Here is an 18,133-nt window from a genome sequence, read left to right as displayed (position 1 = left end):
GGCGAACAAGGGGAAGGACTTGAACGAGGGTTTAGGATTGACTCCGATGGCACAATTGCCGTGCGCCCGGTTTTTGGAAGATGGTCGGCGTACGCCACCGGCGCTCACCGTGACGCGGACGCCGCTGTAGTAGCAGCGCAGCAGGGCGTGTACGGTGAAAAGCGCTCGCTCCCGCTCGTGGTCGCGGACCGACTCGATCCAGCCATCGACCTGCTACTCGCACGGTAGAGACGCACGGCGCACACGGTAAAGAGCCAGGGAACCGAGCGCACAAGCAGTTTCACCACGACCGCTTCGCAATTTTGCTCAGCAATCGGGTTTGTTTGTCATGGTGGCTGAGGTTAGTAGTAAAAAGTGATTTCCTTCCCCCCCCCACAATCCGTTTTTTCCAAATCGTTTGAGATAAATGCAATAAACAGTACAATAAACCGTTCAAACATTTTCGCATCAAATTACTAACTTTTATTTTTCGTGTTTCGATTCTGTTATACTCGCCCCTGATATGGACGGCCGACGAAAATTTAACAGCCAATCCAATTACTCATGTAAGCAGGCAGACACTTTTGACTTGGGAGAGATACTGCGAAACGCCTGGCATCATGACCAGTTGCTGTTGTGTGTTCATCACAAGCACAGTGCCCTGGCAGGTGACCAAGACTTGGGCCAGCGTGAATCCCAGCAAAACCCAGACACGTTACAAAGGTCTTCATGATCACCTCTCGAGCCGTGCTCATGTAACGTTATTGCGAATAATCCTCACAACGGAAAGGCAGGACGCCAGGCGTACACCGAACACATCTGCCACGTGTGACACAGGCGTCATCTAACGCAACGCTTCGGTCTCGTTACCAGCGCACGCTGCACTCTAATAAGACCCTTATTGGTTCCGTCTGCCACCATCGAGTGCGCGGGGGAGTGGGGGGGCTCACACAGTCCCATCTCGAGCTTACACAAAGCTGCCCCCCTGCACACCAGCGAAGGGCTGATAATTAACGAGCACCCATATCCCACAGCCCCCCCCCCCCCCCCCGCTCGCGGCTGTAATGAGCGGAGCCCCGTCGACTGCGTACCTTGAAGACTGTCTGCAGGCCACCGGGGGTGAGGTCCCGGCGGAGGATCTCGACGAGCAGCTCGTGCAGCGCCGAAACTGTGTCCTTCATGAGAGCCTGACGGCGCGAGCGACCGCACGGGCATGCGGGGACAGGAGCACACGAGTCACCACGTGCTGTCCCTGTGGAACCCCACTGACTCAAGGTGGGGGGCAGAACTCTCACCGAGTCCGGAGGGGATTTGACCGGATCTGGCTTTCATATTCACGAAATAAGCCCGACACGAACCGAGTGGTTAAATGTAAATTTTTAAAACTGTTCATACAATTTGGATGTATGTTTGTACTGTATGTCGAACTTCTTTCGCACCGTATGTAGCCAACCGTGCTAATTGGACGGTGTGGGAATGCTTCCACAGTGTTGCAATGGTTAACACACAGGACTTGCATTCCAGAGGTGGTCAGTTCGATTCCATCTCAAGGCGCAGCATTTAAAAGGGTGCAGGTTTCTTAAATGCCCCTAGCCTCAATCCAACACGCATTATAAAGGTGTACACCAGGATTGGCAGTCGTGTGCGATGGAATAAAGTGTGGGTACTGCCACTTATTCCAAGATGTCTGGCTAGTACCATCTAGCAGGTTTCTCAAGGGTTCCCTCTAGTAGAGGCTCAGAGGCGGTCAGAAGATTTGTTTTAAATTATTACCGTCATTAATAAATAAAAATATATTTCTATTCCGTTGTAAACCCACTGCTCAATGAAGTTCTCCCAACACCGTGTAATTCATTGGGGCTGTTTGACCATCCTTCACAAGTCTGGCCAACGCCAGTAGGTCAAGACAACTTTAGATGTCACTCGCCCCCGATGATTAGTCGTCACCAGTATTCAAACTCAAGTTGTGATCATAGCGCAGTGCACTAAACACAGCTATTTACGTAAACTAATAAATGATAAAATCAACATTACTCTTCAACCAATCCCAAAATTATAAAACTTTCGGCACGCAAAAGGCCGGGCCAGATTCCGTGTTCCGCCCTCCGACGTCTCCACCATCCACATGTCACCACCATGCACCACCATGCACTGGTCAACCTACCTCTTTCTTCTCCCCGTCGGGCACGGCGTCGTCCCTAGAGCGATCGGAGGGGAGCGGAGGCAGGATGTACACGCTGTACAAGCAGGTTTTCATCAGCTCCACCGAGTCAACTTCCGCCAGCGGGGGGTCCAGCTTACTGCCCCGCTGTCAAGGTATGAACCCAACCATCGCCGCGACACTTATTCACTTTCGCTCCGCGGATACGGCGCTCTCACAGAGAGAACACGGGAGCAGAGACGCCTTCTGCCGAGGCCACCATTTGGACCGATTAATGGAATGGAGTGCTGCTCAAGCGGGGGGTCCACCGAGGAGATGAAGCGATGGGATCGGTTCACGTGCAAGCGTTGGACGGATTGTTGTTAGAGGTGGTGGCGGCTTGGTGAAGCCTTCATCCAGCAGTGGATTGATCGCGGCTGACGACGATGATGATGATAATGATGATGAATGTGGAAGGCACAAACTTAATGCGAGCGGCTTACTTGGCTGCACCGTCCAAATACAATGGGGCCCCTGTAATGAAAAGCGCCGGGTGCAAATTTGCAGCCGGTTGAACATGCCATTACAAAAGCAGAAATGACAGCCCTAATACTGGGTTAGTAAAAAGAAAAACCTTTGATCCTGGAATCTGCGTGCTACTCTTTAGCCCAACTGTGCTCTATGCACTCACTGAGAAATAAGTATACGTTGCTGCAACACAATTTAACAATATAAAGGGGGCTCTGCCATCAAGAAATCTTCTCTCCCGATTGCACGTGCGCTGCTACTGTGACTCGCTGTGGTTCAGTTTCCAGAACCTGCAGAGTTTGCTCTGCAATAGAGGAGCCGGGCCCTAAGCAGACGTCGTAGCAAAGGACCTTCAGAAGTGGCTCCGTGCGCCAAACTTTTTCAGGCGACGGGTGCAACGGGTGCTTGGCCGCGTGCGTGCAAAGGATACACCAGGTGAGAGCACGCCGTGAGCGCGGTCTGCCTGACTAGCGTGGACAGGGAGCTGCTCGGCTCAGCTTTGATCATCTCCTGCACATGGAAGAAACCGGGGGTGGGAGGGGGTTAAAGGAGAACAGGGTCGCATTGAACCACGATTGTTGCGAGCTCAACGCTACACCCACTGCGTAGGTTTTCACGGTTGCGCTGTATAGCTCAGTTTTATGGTGTCGTGGTTTCCAGTGCAGCAAGGGTTTTTATTTTTATTTACCCGTGTGATTTTCAAGCCCATCGTAAGCTCCTCTTCCTCCATCCAGGCATGCGACTGGCATGACTCATTCAACAAAAAACGGCTATAGCAAAGGTGTAACCTTCCTAATAAGGGCTCGACGTTGGGAGGTGCTTTACGGAGCCATGGACAGGAACAAGCGGCGACGTTGGACTGCCCGATGTGCAGATGTGCACAGGACGGACTATGCACCAAGCGGTTGCAATGCACATTGTTTGGCATGACAGCTCCATATGCTGGGAGCTTATTTCGGAAATGGACCTTCTGAAGCGTAGTTTTGGGTAATAGTAGGGAATGAAGATTCTCAAATCTTTTCAACGGAAAAAATAAAAACCCTTTTGTGCGGCAATAAAAAAAAACTCTCAATTGCTCGTGCAGGAAAGGCCCAGGGAAGGTGTAAATGTTACTGCGATACAAGAGAGCGTAGCCTTGAGACTTGAAAGGTCTGCCAATCGATGTACGTAACATTATTTTATTGCAGCGTTCAAATAGTAGCCGTATCTCTTTATTTATTTATTGCTGACCCGAGTCGTGAACCCCTCAATGGGAATGAAACCTCCTCCTGGGTGTCACTACTCATGGTGAGAAATTCTGGTTAGAGACCGGCTGCTCAAGACCAAGCCACCCTGAATGCAACTGATGTCGTCGTTTATCAGAAGGGAAACAGGGTTGAGTCAAATTTTGATTTAAAGCTTTCGTGACTGCAGGGATTCATAAAATAATATTATTTTATTGTTTCACTTCTAGGTGACTTTACTGAAAGAACCAAAAATAGGGTTGAGTCAAGTTTAAACTTGGATGGGTAACCAGCAGTGCTTGCTAGGTGTTGTAGGTTGGAGGACTGTCACGTGCCCAGGTAATACACTGAACAGCCTTATTCGGCCCACCAGCTCAAAAGAACTGAATGTGTGGCCATCTCAATGGGTTGAGAATGCGGCTATCCCGGCAGGCAGCTGTGTCTGCTGGGATGGCAACATTATCTCGACTCTGTGAGTCGGTGGCCTAGATGACAACATCGCCACACATTCAATCATCTTGAACTGGTGGTTCGGATAAGGCCGAGAGCTTTGATACATGCAATACTGCCAACCTCTCTGTGTTGTTCAATCTATTTGCATTACTTTTCATTTTATTTTTTTCTTCATCATTTACAAAATTGAATTACTGTGTCCTTTAGGCAATGCTTCCCAATTTGGCTAGTGTTCTAAAGGGCAAGCCCGTAATCGCAACATAGCATTACGCTAAAGTGTAATTTGGAATGCATCATCTAAGTGAGAGCCGACTCCACGTCATACAGACAGGCAGACGGATGGACAGCGCTCGTGCATTATCCTGCGATGGAATCACACCGATCTTGCTGATATTAGTCAATCAATTTAAGGGGGCGTGTCAGATTACTCGATCCATGGACCAATCGGTCGGTAATGAATTGACACAGCGATTAACCCGCAAATTACGATTAAGCCGGTATTTTTGATACTTGCTTATTTTGGATCGACTGTGCAGAATCGATGCAAATTAATCTCGATTAATAATCCACAATACCATATACAGTAAAAGCTTGGATTGCGAGCATAATTCGTTCCAGAAACGTGCTTGTAATCCAAAACACTCGTATATCAAAGCACTCGTATATCAGTTGTGATCACGTGACGCTCGGCAGACAAAGTGTATATACGTACTACTACTCGTATTGCAAGACCCTTGCTCGTTTATCAAATTCATATTTATTTAAAATTTTTGCTCGTCTTGCAAAACACTCGCAGACCAAGTTACTCGCAATCCAAGGTTTTACTGTATGGGCAAATTTCTGATCGTCGATTTTTTTTTAGGCGTACGATATCACCACTTCAAAGCGCCGCTGCCCACCTGCATGAGGTGAAGCAGTTCGAGCTTCTTGGCGAATTGGAAGGCGGTGTGCAGGTTGGATGGGTGCACGGCCTGGGCGATGAGCGACACCGTCTTGATGAGACTCAGCTTCACCGTCAGGTCCTTTGGCACACGGGCACTCGCGTCAAGCGACCGCCGGTGTTGAAAAGGAGGATGCGAACAAAATAGAATGGAACGCTTTTCGGAGTTACACCACCGCGTAGATTTTTTTTTGCGGTTGTGCTGTAGAGCTGTCGCGATAAGCCACTTTGTTGAGCTGTGATTTGTGGCCAGGTCGCTTCTGAAAAAGCTAATAGCTTGGTGGATTTCACCTGGTAAAACATTAAAAGTTTACTTATAAAATTGTTTATTTTAATATTTTGTGATTACCTTACCTCCTATCGTGTTTTTGTATTGTTTGTTGTTGTAATTTTCTTACCCGCCTCTACTGGACATCTTTGAAAAATAGCTGTATAGCTCAACGTATTCCGGCAATATACATAAAGATTCTGATCCGATCCTATCCAATATGTTTTCGGGGTTGTACTGCCGCGTGTTGTTCGGCACAAAGTCCGACGTTTCGCTCGACGTGCTGGAAGCTTCAGCACACATCGCACCGAACAGCATGCGGGAACAAGCCGACAACACATCGGAGAGCTTTTGCACATTGTTGCAAGTTTCTGCCGATTAAAAATTACAATTTGTCCTATTGGCGTTGTGACGTGAAAATTTCCATTTGGAACTCGTGCAGCCAGCAGGCGCTACCACTCTGCGTCACAGATTAGCCCTGGAAGCAGACCACAAGGCTCAGAATATTACAGTTTCCTGAAGCTACTCTAAAAGTCATCTTTATCCACAATAGGACGACACATCTCTCCGTGCTATGCAAAGTGTTTGTCGTACGAGCTGGAACAAGCCAAATTGAAAAAACTAATTTCAATATGGTGGTTTTTGTTGGCAGTCACTGGTGACCGGGATGGGCAACATCCAACTCCCAGCACTTGAGGAGAACCTGGATTTGAACCCGGGTTCTCAAGTTGTGCTAACACAGTGCACCGAATACTGGTTCAACCCCTGCCCCCCCTGACTTTTGCCAAAAGTCTCTCCTCTTGCATAAATGTACCAGGGCTGTTAATGCTGGGCCATCCGACATAAGTTTGAAACTCCATTCATGAATAAACAGATATTGAATGAACAGATAAAAATGTTGACGGTGATTACGGAACTCCAGTCCGCATCGCTGTGACATCACGAACTAACATGCCAATGAAATTAGGTCTCTACTGTGCTACGGTGACGCATATGACAATGATATAGAGCCGTTATTAGCATTAAGGAATATTAAAACTTGCGTCATACAGCCTGGTAGACAGCCTAGGTTTGTATCTACAATAGATGTTTGTTTGATTGGCCATGTCTTCCTTCAAGCAGACAAACTTCATCGCCGCAACGTCAATCAACTTGAAGGACATCTCCACTGAGGTTTGAGAGCTTCAGTGAAAGGACGTGGGGGAGGCCCCTCGATGACGGTAGCCCTCAAGAGCAGTTCTGTGAACGCAAGCTCACAAAAGGTCGCCACGCCGTCAAAGAGCCGCTAGAGAAAATGGTAATTGGGGACCAGCGGTGGCAACGGTGCTCGATTCCCGGGCCACGGCTAACATCAGCGGTGAGTGATATCTGCAGCGGTCTCGCAAAGCGTCCAATACGTCAACCCCGCATTGACCAGCCTCGTGAAGTATGGTTAAATTATCCATCCCGCATGGCATGTGAGGACTTCATCCAGCAGTGAATTGTCAAGGGGCTATAAGTTCTTGACTTAAAGCTTTCGTGACTGCAGGAATTCATATTCTTGGGTCTTTCGGTAAAATCACGTAGATAAGTTAAAATCATGTTATTTTTGTTATTTTCTTTGAACCTAAGTGAATTTACCGAAAGACCCAAGAATATGGACTATAAGTTATTGTTATAATATATACAGTTATACCGTGTAATGAAATGTACCATGTTTGAGCCTGCACTGCTTTCGCAATACCATTTATAAAACAGCGCAGTTAATTTGCAAAAACTTAAATTCACCAACATTGTACCTTTGGCCCCCAAATTTTTTTTCAAGTTATTTACAGGCCCTGTTCATTTTAAGAAAACCAGTTGCAATTTGAGTTTCTTTTTTATCTCTCCAAATTTGTTCTATAGAAATAGCAACCGCAGAGAGGCAAACATCATGCTCCCTCCAAAACATTACATTATACGTAAGTGATGTACATCGATGGTGTCGATACAACAATGCCTGGGCCAGTGATGTGCCTCTCGATTGGTCTCATGAGCAGGACCTTAAACCACCTCCTTGAATTTTTATGATTGTGCTGCTTCATTTGCTCTCCGATGTGTTTTCTGGTTTGTGCCACATGTTGTTCGGCGTGACGTCTTCTTTACCTTTCGCTCCACGCTGCTGGGAGATTCTTCCTGAAGACATCAGGGCTAACAACGCGCGGCGCAAACCGAAAACACTTGGGAGAGCCGGGCCTTAAAACCCATGAGGTGGGGACCAGGTCAAACCAAGCCACGCTTCCCAGACCTTCTTTAAAAAAAAAATTACAAACATTTTAATTTGAAATTCACCAGCAAGACCAATCGAGAGATACTCAAACATAAAAACCAGGACCAACACCCTCATTTAAGATTTCAAGATTTTAAAATGATTGCGAGCAACCCAAATTTCCCAACCAAAAGTTCCCAAAAGCAGGGAGCGCTTTTCTGAAGTTTTGCAGCTCTGCATCGCACGCTCCTCAGCCTGTGGCGACTTTGTGCGACGGACCATCCGGCTCGACAGGCACGAGGGGAGATTGTTGTAAAAGGAGACGGACAGGTACTCGGCAATCTCTTGCCCAAACCTTTGACGGCAATTGCCCTGCCACACCCTTGGTGAATTCGTTGCAAAAGTTCAGATATGCATGTGTGTGAAACAGCTGTTTGACAATGTGGCTTTTACAGCCTTTCAATCAAATACTCGAAGAAGAAAAATGTCAAGTTTGGCCTGAATACTTTTACATTATTCTCGAATTGGTTCCATGGTCAGAGCTCTATCAAGTTTTAAAGTAAGTTTTAAAACATGCGCGTACATAAGCGTGATGCATAACAGAAAACGGATGAGAAAAAAGACATTTCCCCTGTGTATAGATATGGCAGGCATTTGTGTAACCAGAAAGCTCAGAATGTTTGAGCGAGGACCTTAGATAACCTTTGACCAGTTTAAAAAAATACAAGGCTGGGTGTTTCATGGAGACAAATGTATTTCATTTTGCTAAAATATTTCTAAGCAGTGGGTGGCTTAGTTAACATCATATAAACTCACTATCACTGTAGGCACCCTACACAATGATTGAATGAATGAAAGACGCCATGCAGTGCATTCATTATTAATTGGTGGACAGCACTGCGGTGACCTACAAAGTAACGCAGTACCATACGGTAAACATTTCCATTGCAACAACGGAACGCAGGGCCTTTAGTTCTCGTGTAATAATCCCATTCGGGTGCCGTCATTTAACATTCAAAGCGTCTGTAACTTGCGCACCCAACGCTAATATGCGTGCGTGGAATGAACAGCCAGCCTTGTTAATTTTTTAAATGTCAAAGCAGCGAAGCGCTCGCGGCCCGCAATTCACTGCTGCAGCGGAGAGGACAGGACAGACCCATAGCGCCCCCTGCTGCGCCAGGAGGAGAGCACCCAGGGACGAACGCAATGCAGTACCGTACCTTCACGGCCACACCAATCCCGAGAATCTGGTTACAAGGCGATAAAGCATCGCGTTATCTCACACAAAACGTGCTTCACACCTGCGCCGTCAACATCGAGGCACGCGACACCGAGACGGGGGTGTTTTTCATTGTACCTGTTGGAGAACTCAACGGTTTCACAGCCGCCCTTCTACTCTTGACTGCCCTCTGCGTCGTGCGTTTCATTCTCGCGTTCACCCCTTGGTACTTTGTTTGACCCTTGCCTCCGAGCACTATCCCATAATATTCCACCACTATCTTTGTCCAATGGTGTGTTCATCTGCCTGGTAAATGCAAAGTGTTATGCCATTTCACCTTCTAGCCACGGGGGAGAAACAAGGAAAAACAACCCCTAGTCTTATTAAACTTTTTTTTCCCCCGTGATGCTCGCCTCTGGGATTCCCTGCCCCATCGTCTCTTTTTGCAAGTTCTTATAACCTTGTTAAAATTGAAAAAAAAAAACCGTGTTACCTCTTAAACCCCCAATAGGGGCTGTGTATTGATGGACGCTTGGCAATTTGGGCCTTTGAGCCTGTGCTCGGTAACCATGATATAAAAACAAGGGGGGGGGGGGGGGAATCCGACATCATCCGTAACTTTAAATGAAATTCAGTGATTGAGAAACAACGTTTGCTAGTCCAAGGGGCAGCTTCTGATGCAATTGCTCCCCTTACACTGGAGGACGAATCAGGTGGCGTGAAGCTGTCATCTGACACAATTCAACAGGGTGGGCGCAGCAGTAGCACTTGTGCCTCACAGCAATTAGGAGCCTGAATTCCATACCAAACTCGGGCGCCGTTCTGCGTGGCGTTTGTATGTTCTTAGCCTGTTCAAAGTGGGTTTCCTCCAGGTTTCCCCATATCATCGCATAAACCAAAACAATTGCAATGCAAGTGGTAATGGCCAAACAACACAATGGTAAAAATAAAATTTTAATTATACAAAGCAATATCGCCCCCCCCGACTGCGGAGTCTTGTCAAGACCCTCGTAAAAACAACAAAAAAAAGAGTCAAGAGACTCTTGAGTGAGGGGCTTACCTGCCTAAACAAGTATAACAAATATTAATCGTCAATCAGAACAACAAAATGCAGTCACGCAAATCGCGAGCTCGACTAACCACAGCTCCCCGAGCGACGCCGCAATTTCCCGGCAGACGGCGGGGGCTGGGCCCCCTTCGGCGCGTGCCCTCGGTACCTTGGAGGTGTAGAGGACGGTCACATTCTTGATAATGGTGGCCTCGAGCCTCGAGGGCAGCAGGGATGCCGGCGCGTACATGCTCACGTAGCCGTAGCAGAGGATGATGGTGCTCCTCACCTTCTCACCGTCCACCTCAGACTTGTCCTTCAAAAACGATTAAAAAAATATCGTGGTTGGTTCCGTTTGGTTTGCTTCCTTACATGTAAAACTATATTTTAGTAAGAGTTGCTGACAATGTAATGTTTTATCGAGGACAGTCTCGCCGAGTATCAAGGCTGTGTTTTTTTTTTTACTGCCAGGTAAGGCCCACTGAGCCTATTTAGTTCTTTTTCAGAAGCGACCTGGATACAAATGAGAGCTCAACTAAGTGGTTTATCATGTGGAAATGTATAGTAGCCAGTTACTCAGAAGGTCCCCTCATCGGAAAGATTTAAAGAAGTATTTTGCATTGAGAAAAACTGGGGTAGCCAGAGAAAACCTACAAGGATAGGTTCATGAACCCACTTGTTGCACTGCCATCTCCTGGCCATTATTGCAGTCCAGTGGATTTGGGGAATTTGACAAATCTGGGTGAATCCACCAATCCTGACCTCCAAAACACTGGACCGCAAGCATGCAATCCCGGCATGGTATGATTTGACACCGCAGCCTTGCAAATAGAAACCAGGTGGGAAGACGGAAGTAGGTCACATAAGGTCCACAGTGGGGCAGTACAGGGCATGATGATTGTGGAAAAGTGATTTGTGAAGTCGGCAAGAAAAGACAATTTACACTTTTGTTTAAAGTATTCATTTGTAAAAATGCACTTGTGACAATATGCATGACTTATTTATTATCGTAGTGATAATGTTACTACTATTAATAACCATTTTATCATAGTTCTATGCAGCTCGCTCTAATGACCAATGATATATGTATATTTTAAAAATCATTACATGGGCGATTTCCTTGCTCAGTTTCATGCAGGGACTTGCTCATTATGCAATTACACTTAGGTGCTCAGAGACCCTGAGACCAGCACATTTGGACAGGAAAATATCCTTTAATACTACTTGCAAGATTACACAAGTGGATAAAAGGCTGATTGAATGAAATAATTTCAATTACACCCTAATTTTCTTACAACTAAACCAGGTTGGAGCTTAGTACGGCAAAATACCTCCTTTGCAAGGTAACCCCGGTAACCATACAAAACAAAATTTCCGTGGCAGATAATTTTCAATGTCAATGACTTGCAATCACACCGGTACACAATAGCCAAAGTCTTATGAACAATAATAATATGAGTGCGAAGAGTATAACCAAAAACATTTTCATTATGATTCTAACGGTGAGAAAATATGAAAGATACTGGGGGAGCAGGATTGATCTGGCGTCAGTCAGCCGACAACCTGGACAACCTTGCAAGAGTAATTCCAGGCGAAATATTATCATAAATCATTAATAATGAACACTGATGGATCCCTGGGGAGTATCGAGACTCCAAATAATAAAAAATACAAAACACGAAAAAATTTGACAATTTATTTTACTCTCGGCCAGCAGGACACTGTGATGCAAAAGATAAAGACAGGTTTATTTGGTGTTGATGTGCGAAGACAATGGGGGCAAACACGCGTGAGTATGTATAATATAGGTTTTCAAATGTTGTGGATTTGCTCTCCAACACACCGGTGTGCTGTACTAGTAACGATTTGGCACGTTCTGTTCACGTGACAAACCTTATTAATTGGCTGTGCCGGGTGGTGGCGGATTTAACGATACATTTATATTTACGTGATCTAACCCACAAATAAAACCTATATCATTGATGATATTGGTTGCGAAAGCCTACGTGTGAATGTACGTTGAACTTTTTTCCCATCGTATGTAGCCAACCATCCTAATCATGGGTACGGGGGAAGGACAATAAACAAAACGCAAAAAAAGTGGGTGGACGGAGCAAGAAGCACGGTCGTCCATGCAAGACGTGGACTGATGGTATAAAGGACTAAAACAGAGAAACGTAGGTCTACATTAAGTTCATCCAGCCTCTAAAGCACCGCACTATGTGACAACTGACAGAAGAAAAGAGCAAGAGATTATAATGGCATTCCCGACGTTGTACCTTGAGAAGGTTGAAAATGTTGATCGTTTTCTTAAGGACTTCATTCTTGGCCACTTCCTCCAGCTTAGAAATCGTGTCATCGAGGTGAGCAGAGGCACTGAACCCAATGCCAACAGCCAGACCCTGCCGCACACACAACCAGGTCGCGCGACGCGGTCGGCACAACTCGCGCGACGCGGACGGCACAACAACACGCGGCCACCGCTGAACACGCCCCTTCTAGCGGCGACCAACAACAGCGCTCACCTCTCTCTCCATGGTATCCGTGTGCTTGACGTCGCTCAGCATCGTGTGCAGCTGCGTCTTTACGAAAGTCTTGTTGGTCGACTGCCTGAGCACCACGCCTATGCACTTGTAGAGGAAGCCCTGTGCGCACGGGGTCACAATTAAATAAGAGTCATCATGCCTTCTGCGCAGCTGCCAGCGTCAAACGTGGGCACAATGTAGCCCTCTCCGGAAACCTGCGGGGCATTGCTTCGGTGTCACGCATGTCTCTAGAACAGTGATGTTATAATAATGAATCATAATAATTATAATGTCAAGTGTCAATGTTTAAGACACTTTTTATTCAGGAAGGACGTTCCTGCAATGGGAGGTTTGGTCAATTCACTGAATGAGTGTTTGGAAACCTGAGATAAAATGAGTAATTTAAAATACTTTTTTTTTAAACACGCTTTAATGAAATGTACCGTACTCGTAATGGCAAAACTCCACGACTTCAGGAAGTGGCCCTGAAGCTTGCCATAACGTAAGGGACTGTAGTGATTTACAGCCAACGTCAGTTGACCGTGGACAATTAGACAAAAGCCGAAACATAAGATATAAAAAAAGATTGCTTAAAAATGTATATGTTTTTATTTTTAATGATAGTATATATTATTGTCATCAGTATGACATAGGTATACCAACTTTGCAGTCGATACCACATTGAGAAGTGGGTAAAAGTTGAGTTACAAGATTTGAGGATACAACAGACAGAGCGAGTTAAATAAAAGCGTGTATAATCCAAACGCATAAGGGGGTGACGCCGAGAGCTCCACACTGAAGTATTCAACCCACTGCTCTAACTGTCAACTCCTGACCACCGCACAGCCCAAGCCTACGACACCTGGTATTCACCTGGCAATCTCCCATCCAAGTACTAACCAGGCTCAGCTCTCCTTAGCTTCAGAGGTGCAACGAAATTGGATGGACATGAGGCAGCAGAGAGATGCGATTTTTGTATACAAACCAAATACACCATACATCTCCACCATACACCTTCCCTCACACACCCCCCACCCCCCCCCCCCCCCCCCGCATGTTTTCAATTCTCTTAATTTAAATCTCGTTTTGCGGTCCCCTAAAGAGGCCGTAACGAGAGCAGGCGCGAGGACGAGGCGGCTCCGGCGGCACGGCGCGTGTTGAGATCGAGCACAAGCACGGTGCATTGGTAACGGTGCATTGGGCACGGGGCACCGTGCAAGTGGGCAAGCCGTGGGATGAAAAAACCACGACGGTGGTCGCCGAGCAGATCAGAGCCGCAAGAAAATCTGGCGATATTGGATCGCCCCCCAGCCCCCCCCCCCTCCCCGGGTTGGCGTGTCCACTGACCCCGACTCACCTTCTCTCTGGGGACGCTGCTGTAGTTGGGCAGCTGCTTGGACATCTCCTCCCCAAGGCGACAGGTCCATCCATCGTCGGCAATCGCCTCCAGGGTGCTGGAGAGAAACTACGACCGATGCAATGAAAGCAATAACGTGTTAATAGCAATAATAAAAATAGGGCATCTATAATATCGCATTACACGAGCGCAATACCAATAACAGTGAGAACTGTGAATGCAGCGGCGGTGTTAACCGGGTACCTTGAGAAGCAGGTCTTCCCACTTCTTCTGTGACCATTGCTCCTCAGACTCTGCCAATAGCAAAAGCACCTTTGCATTGAGTAGCCACGGCTTAAATCCCAGCATTGCAGTGCCTTGCTCTTCCCCCCCTTCCTTGGCCAGAGCTCAGATGCCAGGTGCAACATGCATCCACACCACTGACCATCACAAGTACGTATAACATTTGTCTATAGCACTGCCATAAAAGTAAAACTATTAAATCCGTGACATGTTGGGCAATAGCCCTTCTTCATAGCATGTAAATTGCGAGATCAGAGACATAGAAACCCTGTGTTTATGCGCTGTGAAGAAAGGACATTCGCCGACACGTCTCGTATTATACACTTTTTCTTGTAAGGCAGCATAATTGATGAGTGCGCTGGGTGTTTAACTTGTGTTTGTGCGCCGCTGTCAAAGAAGTATCGCCAAATAATTTGTTTAAATTGTGTGAACAACACCACCACCGGCACTCGCTACCGGCACATTCGCCAGCAGCAGCCCGTCCTCAGGCCAACGGTGGTGGCCGGTACATGGATCACAAAATATTTTTTTGTGCAATTATTTTCGCACCAACCGATGGCATTATAAAATCTCCCGTCTGAGACTAAGGCATCATACATTAAAAAAAGATGTTCTACCAGTGGATAGAACTAGTCCATTATGTCTAATTTATTTTACAGGGTTAAAGCCAGCTAATTGTTGATCCATAGGGTTATGGTGGATTGGGAAGCTCCTTGAGATTGACAAGAGTAGATCGCTGTGCTTGGGGTCCCAGCCACCACTGATGTAGACTGTACGGGGGATACGTTTTTGTGCGTGTGTGCGTGTGTGTGTTCCTGTGTTACTTATGTAACTTTGCTCACAGTCTAAGGCTATACATCTTTGTCTTTGTTCCTGTGGGGCACGGTGGTACGCTGTGCTATGAACCCGGCAACCCGAGTTCCCGCCATCAGCCAACAACAATGCTGATTATTTTAAGCGATCCTGGGCCTCTGTTAGGTACCGAGTGAGCCTCCAATGAGTACCTGGTGCAGCGTGTAAACATCACTAATAGGGAAACAATGGCAGCCGGATGTGGCGTTGGCCACCCAACCCCCTCGCGTGCAGTGCCACCCTTCATGGTGCTCGCTAACAGAACTTGCCCCAACAGTCTGTTAGAGGCTATACGGAGGAATCTTTGTCTTTGCGTGTGCAAGTGCTCGTGGAGGCAAAACCTTCCAGGTGCTGGACGAGCGTGGGCACGTGCAGGTCCCACGCCGCGCGTGCCGACGGGTGCACATTGTCGGCCATGACCTGCAGCAGCCGGAGAGCTGGGACCCCCCGGTCCGGTCCCTCCCACGGCATCGACGACACCACCTGCATCACCGCCACCACCACCAGCACCACGATCAGAGCAACGCGAGCACACTTGCGGTATTTTAAGTTGCTGTTTCGATAAATGTAAATAAAGAATTTAAATATTTTTGGAGGGAGTAACACAATAATTTCGGGAATACAATAACCTCAATTTATCGCAGTGTGTGACTTGACCTTTCTCAAAGACATCGGCGATCATGGCCTTCCTTCCATTTACCTCTCTCTGTGATATTACTCAAGAACTCCGCTGAGTTGCACACAACTGTTCAAGTTGCTTATGTAACTTTGCTCACCGTCTTCCCCGGCTTCTTGTACCTACAAGTTTTCCGGACAAAGCATTATATACAGTCTCCTGTTTTCTCATTACATGTCCATGAAATCTAATTTGCATTTCTCTACTTTTGTTGTACCTGCTATCCATAATACATTTCTTACATTACTCCTTTGCCTGTCTGTGAAATTTTAGTACATTCTCCTTCTTAAAGAACACATTTCTGTTGTTTGTAGGGCATTTGTAATTGTTCGGATTTCACATCCATACAGGAGAACGAACCAGCACATGTAGCCCTGCAATATTTAAATTCTTGTTGTCGTAATTATTGTTTGATTTTTCGATACATTAATCACTGCAAAAGAAGAACAGAACTACAGTGACGGCCACTTCCTTCTGGGAAAGACGTGTTTTGTTTATTTATTCGCAAAAAACTAAATTCACAACTACAGCACAAATAAACCCCACTGCGTTTAGCACCTATGCTGTCTATTTCCAGGAAGGACTGAGCCAAAAAACTTGGGGATATATGTATGATTAACTTATTTCGCACCGTACGTATCCAACCGTGCTAATCAGAGGTGCGGGGGAGGACAACTAAACACAAAGAGCAGTTTTAAAGAAATTAGTTTTCAATCTAGATTTAAAAGTGCGTAGATCCAGTGGCTTCCTAATATCGGAAGGAAGAGCCTTCCAGATGGCCACAGAAGCACACCTGAACGCGCGTGATGCTGTGACCATCCTTGTTCGATCACTTGCCAAAAGCCGTTGCGAGGATGACCAGAGCTCGCGTGATGGTTTATGTTCCTTGACGACATCATCAAGGTATTGTGGTTCATTTGTGGCAAGCACTTTGTGTGTAATGAGCGAGACCTCATAATGTATTCGTTCAGCAACCGGAAGCCAATAAAGTTTCGCGAGCACTCAACGGACATCGTCGGATCTTGCAAATCTGGAAGCGAAACTCGATTGAAACGCAAGAGAACTCCGCCCCCTATGCCCTTCCCTTGGGGGAAGGCAGTGGTTTGAGTCGGGACAGTGCCTCACCAGCAATCGAGTGAGCAGGGCAGGCGGTTTCGGCAAATTTGCTGGAAAAAAAACAACAAGAAACAGCAAACAAATAATGAAATGGATCAGAGCAAACTGCTGCAACAATGCGGTTGGCTAAGATCCAAACACACACAAACTACAACAAGTTTCCGGCTATCATAATAAATGTGTTTTCTCCATTTGGCTCTTCTCCGCAGATGCTAGGTTGTGCCCATTGCATGCTGTTTGCTGTCAAATCAAGTGTCCACTCTTCGTGCGTACCTAAAATGTTACGAACATATGTTGTGAAGCGCAACAGTACTGGATCAAAGTGTTGAGCTTTTAAAATGCTGTAACTATACCAGCGATGCAATGAATCGCCCCCACAGCTATTCAATGAAATTCATTCAGGGCCTCAATGAGATTTCAGGAATGGATTCTCTCCACGGTGGCTTTATGTTAGTTATTTATTTTTCTATTTTTCAGTTTCATTTTGTGCCATTCTGTTGGTTCAATTAGTATACATGCAAACATCAGTGATGAGTTTGCAATGTATAATAAACATAACATTATCACGCGCATGATTCTATACATATACCGTGCATGCAATAAAGTATTTCAATCGGTTCATTTTTGCAGTAGTACTTGCCTATTAACTACACTTGCGCAAGACAATAGATCACTATACTACTCGGCTGCCAAATGCCTATTGTTCATCGTCACCCTGGCGATATCGCTGCAATCCGTAAAGCATCGACTGCCCCCTTGGATTGGTTGAAGGACGTTAACATTCAACTATGACATCTATACAAACTGCTGCTTACATGCCAAACGAAAGAAGATCATCAGACATGATCTATCCACTGCCGGATGAAGGTATCCCCAATCCGTCACACTAAGTTAAGATCTCACAGTCTTATTCTTGGTTCTTTTGGTAAAGTCACGTAGAAGGGAAACAATAAAATAATTGTTTCCCTTCTACGTGACTTTACCGAAAGAACCATGAATATGAATCCCTGCAGTCACGAAAGCTTTAAATCAAAATCTCACAGTCTTGTTGCCTACTGCTCTCGCTGCATCTCCATTCGCCTAGGAATTCCCTGGGGGGTGTGCAGTGTACATTTATTCCGACCTTGCATCTCGTAGTTGAGGAGGTAGTCGGGTGCCTGACTGTCGCGTTTCTTGAAAGCCAGGAAAGCCGCGTTGCGACACACGGTGGCCAGCGCCCCCGAGTATTGCGGCGGACACACGAACCCGAGCAGGTACGGCCACAGCACCTGCCACGAGACGCCACCCGATTCACCGGTGC

General features: G+C 46.5%; 1 protein-coding gene across 2 annotated transcripts in view; it reads right to left on the bottom strand.

The window, feature by feature from the left end:
• The window catches only part of MROH1 (maestro heat like repeat family member 1), a 65,281-nt gene that overhangs the window by 24,206 nt on the left and 22,942 nt on the right, over positions 1–18,133 (bottom strand). The window contains exons 14-27 of one of the 2 annotated variants that reach the window (XM_032971154.2): positions 17,957–18,101; positions 16,843–16,883; positions 15,383–15,524; positions 14,151–14,200; positions 13,908–14,015; positions 12,551–12,670; positions 12,305–12,427; positions 10,195–10,341; positions 8,979–9,005; positions 5,223–5,345; positions 3,078–3,157; positions 2,144–2,279; positions 1,071–1,166; positions 109–213 (exon numbers count right to left, since the gene is read on the bottom strand). In XM_032971154.2, the coding sequence (XP_032827045.1) occupies positions 109–213; positions 1,071–1,166; positions 2,144–2,279; positions 3,078–3,157; positions 5,223–5,345; positions 8,979–9,005; positions 10,195–10,341; positions 12,305–12,427; positions 12,551–12,670; positions 13,908–14,015; positions 14,151–14,200; positions 15,383–15,524; positions 16,843–16,883; positions 17,957–18,101 (1,443 nt within the window). The remainder of the gene's footprint in view (positions 1–108; positions 214–1,070; positions 1,167–2,143; positions 2,280–3,077; positions 3,158–5,222; positions 5,346–8,978; positions 9,006–10,194; positions 10,342–12,304; positions 12,428–12,550; positions 12,671–13,907; positions 14,016–14,150; positions 14,201–15,382; positions 15,525–16,842; positions 16,884–17,956; positions 18,102–18,133) is intronic. The other variant, XM_032971155.2, reaches the window with a different exon arrangement.

This window comes from Petromyzon marinus, chromosome 45 (genome assembly GCF_048934315.1).
Source record: "Petromyzon marinus isolate PM22_M1 ecotype Great Lakes invasive population chromosome 45, UKy_Petmar_22M1.pri1.0, whole genome shotgun sequence".
In the NCBI taxonomy this organism is placed as follows: Eukaryota; Metazoa; Chordata; class Hyperoartia; order Petromyzontiformes; family Petromyzontidae; genus Petromyzon; species Petromyzon marinus.
The sequence above is the reverse complement of the archived record's forward strand: the minus strand, read 5'-3'. Positions and strand labels throughout refer to the sequence as shown.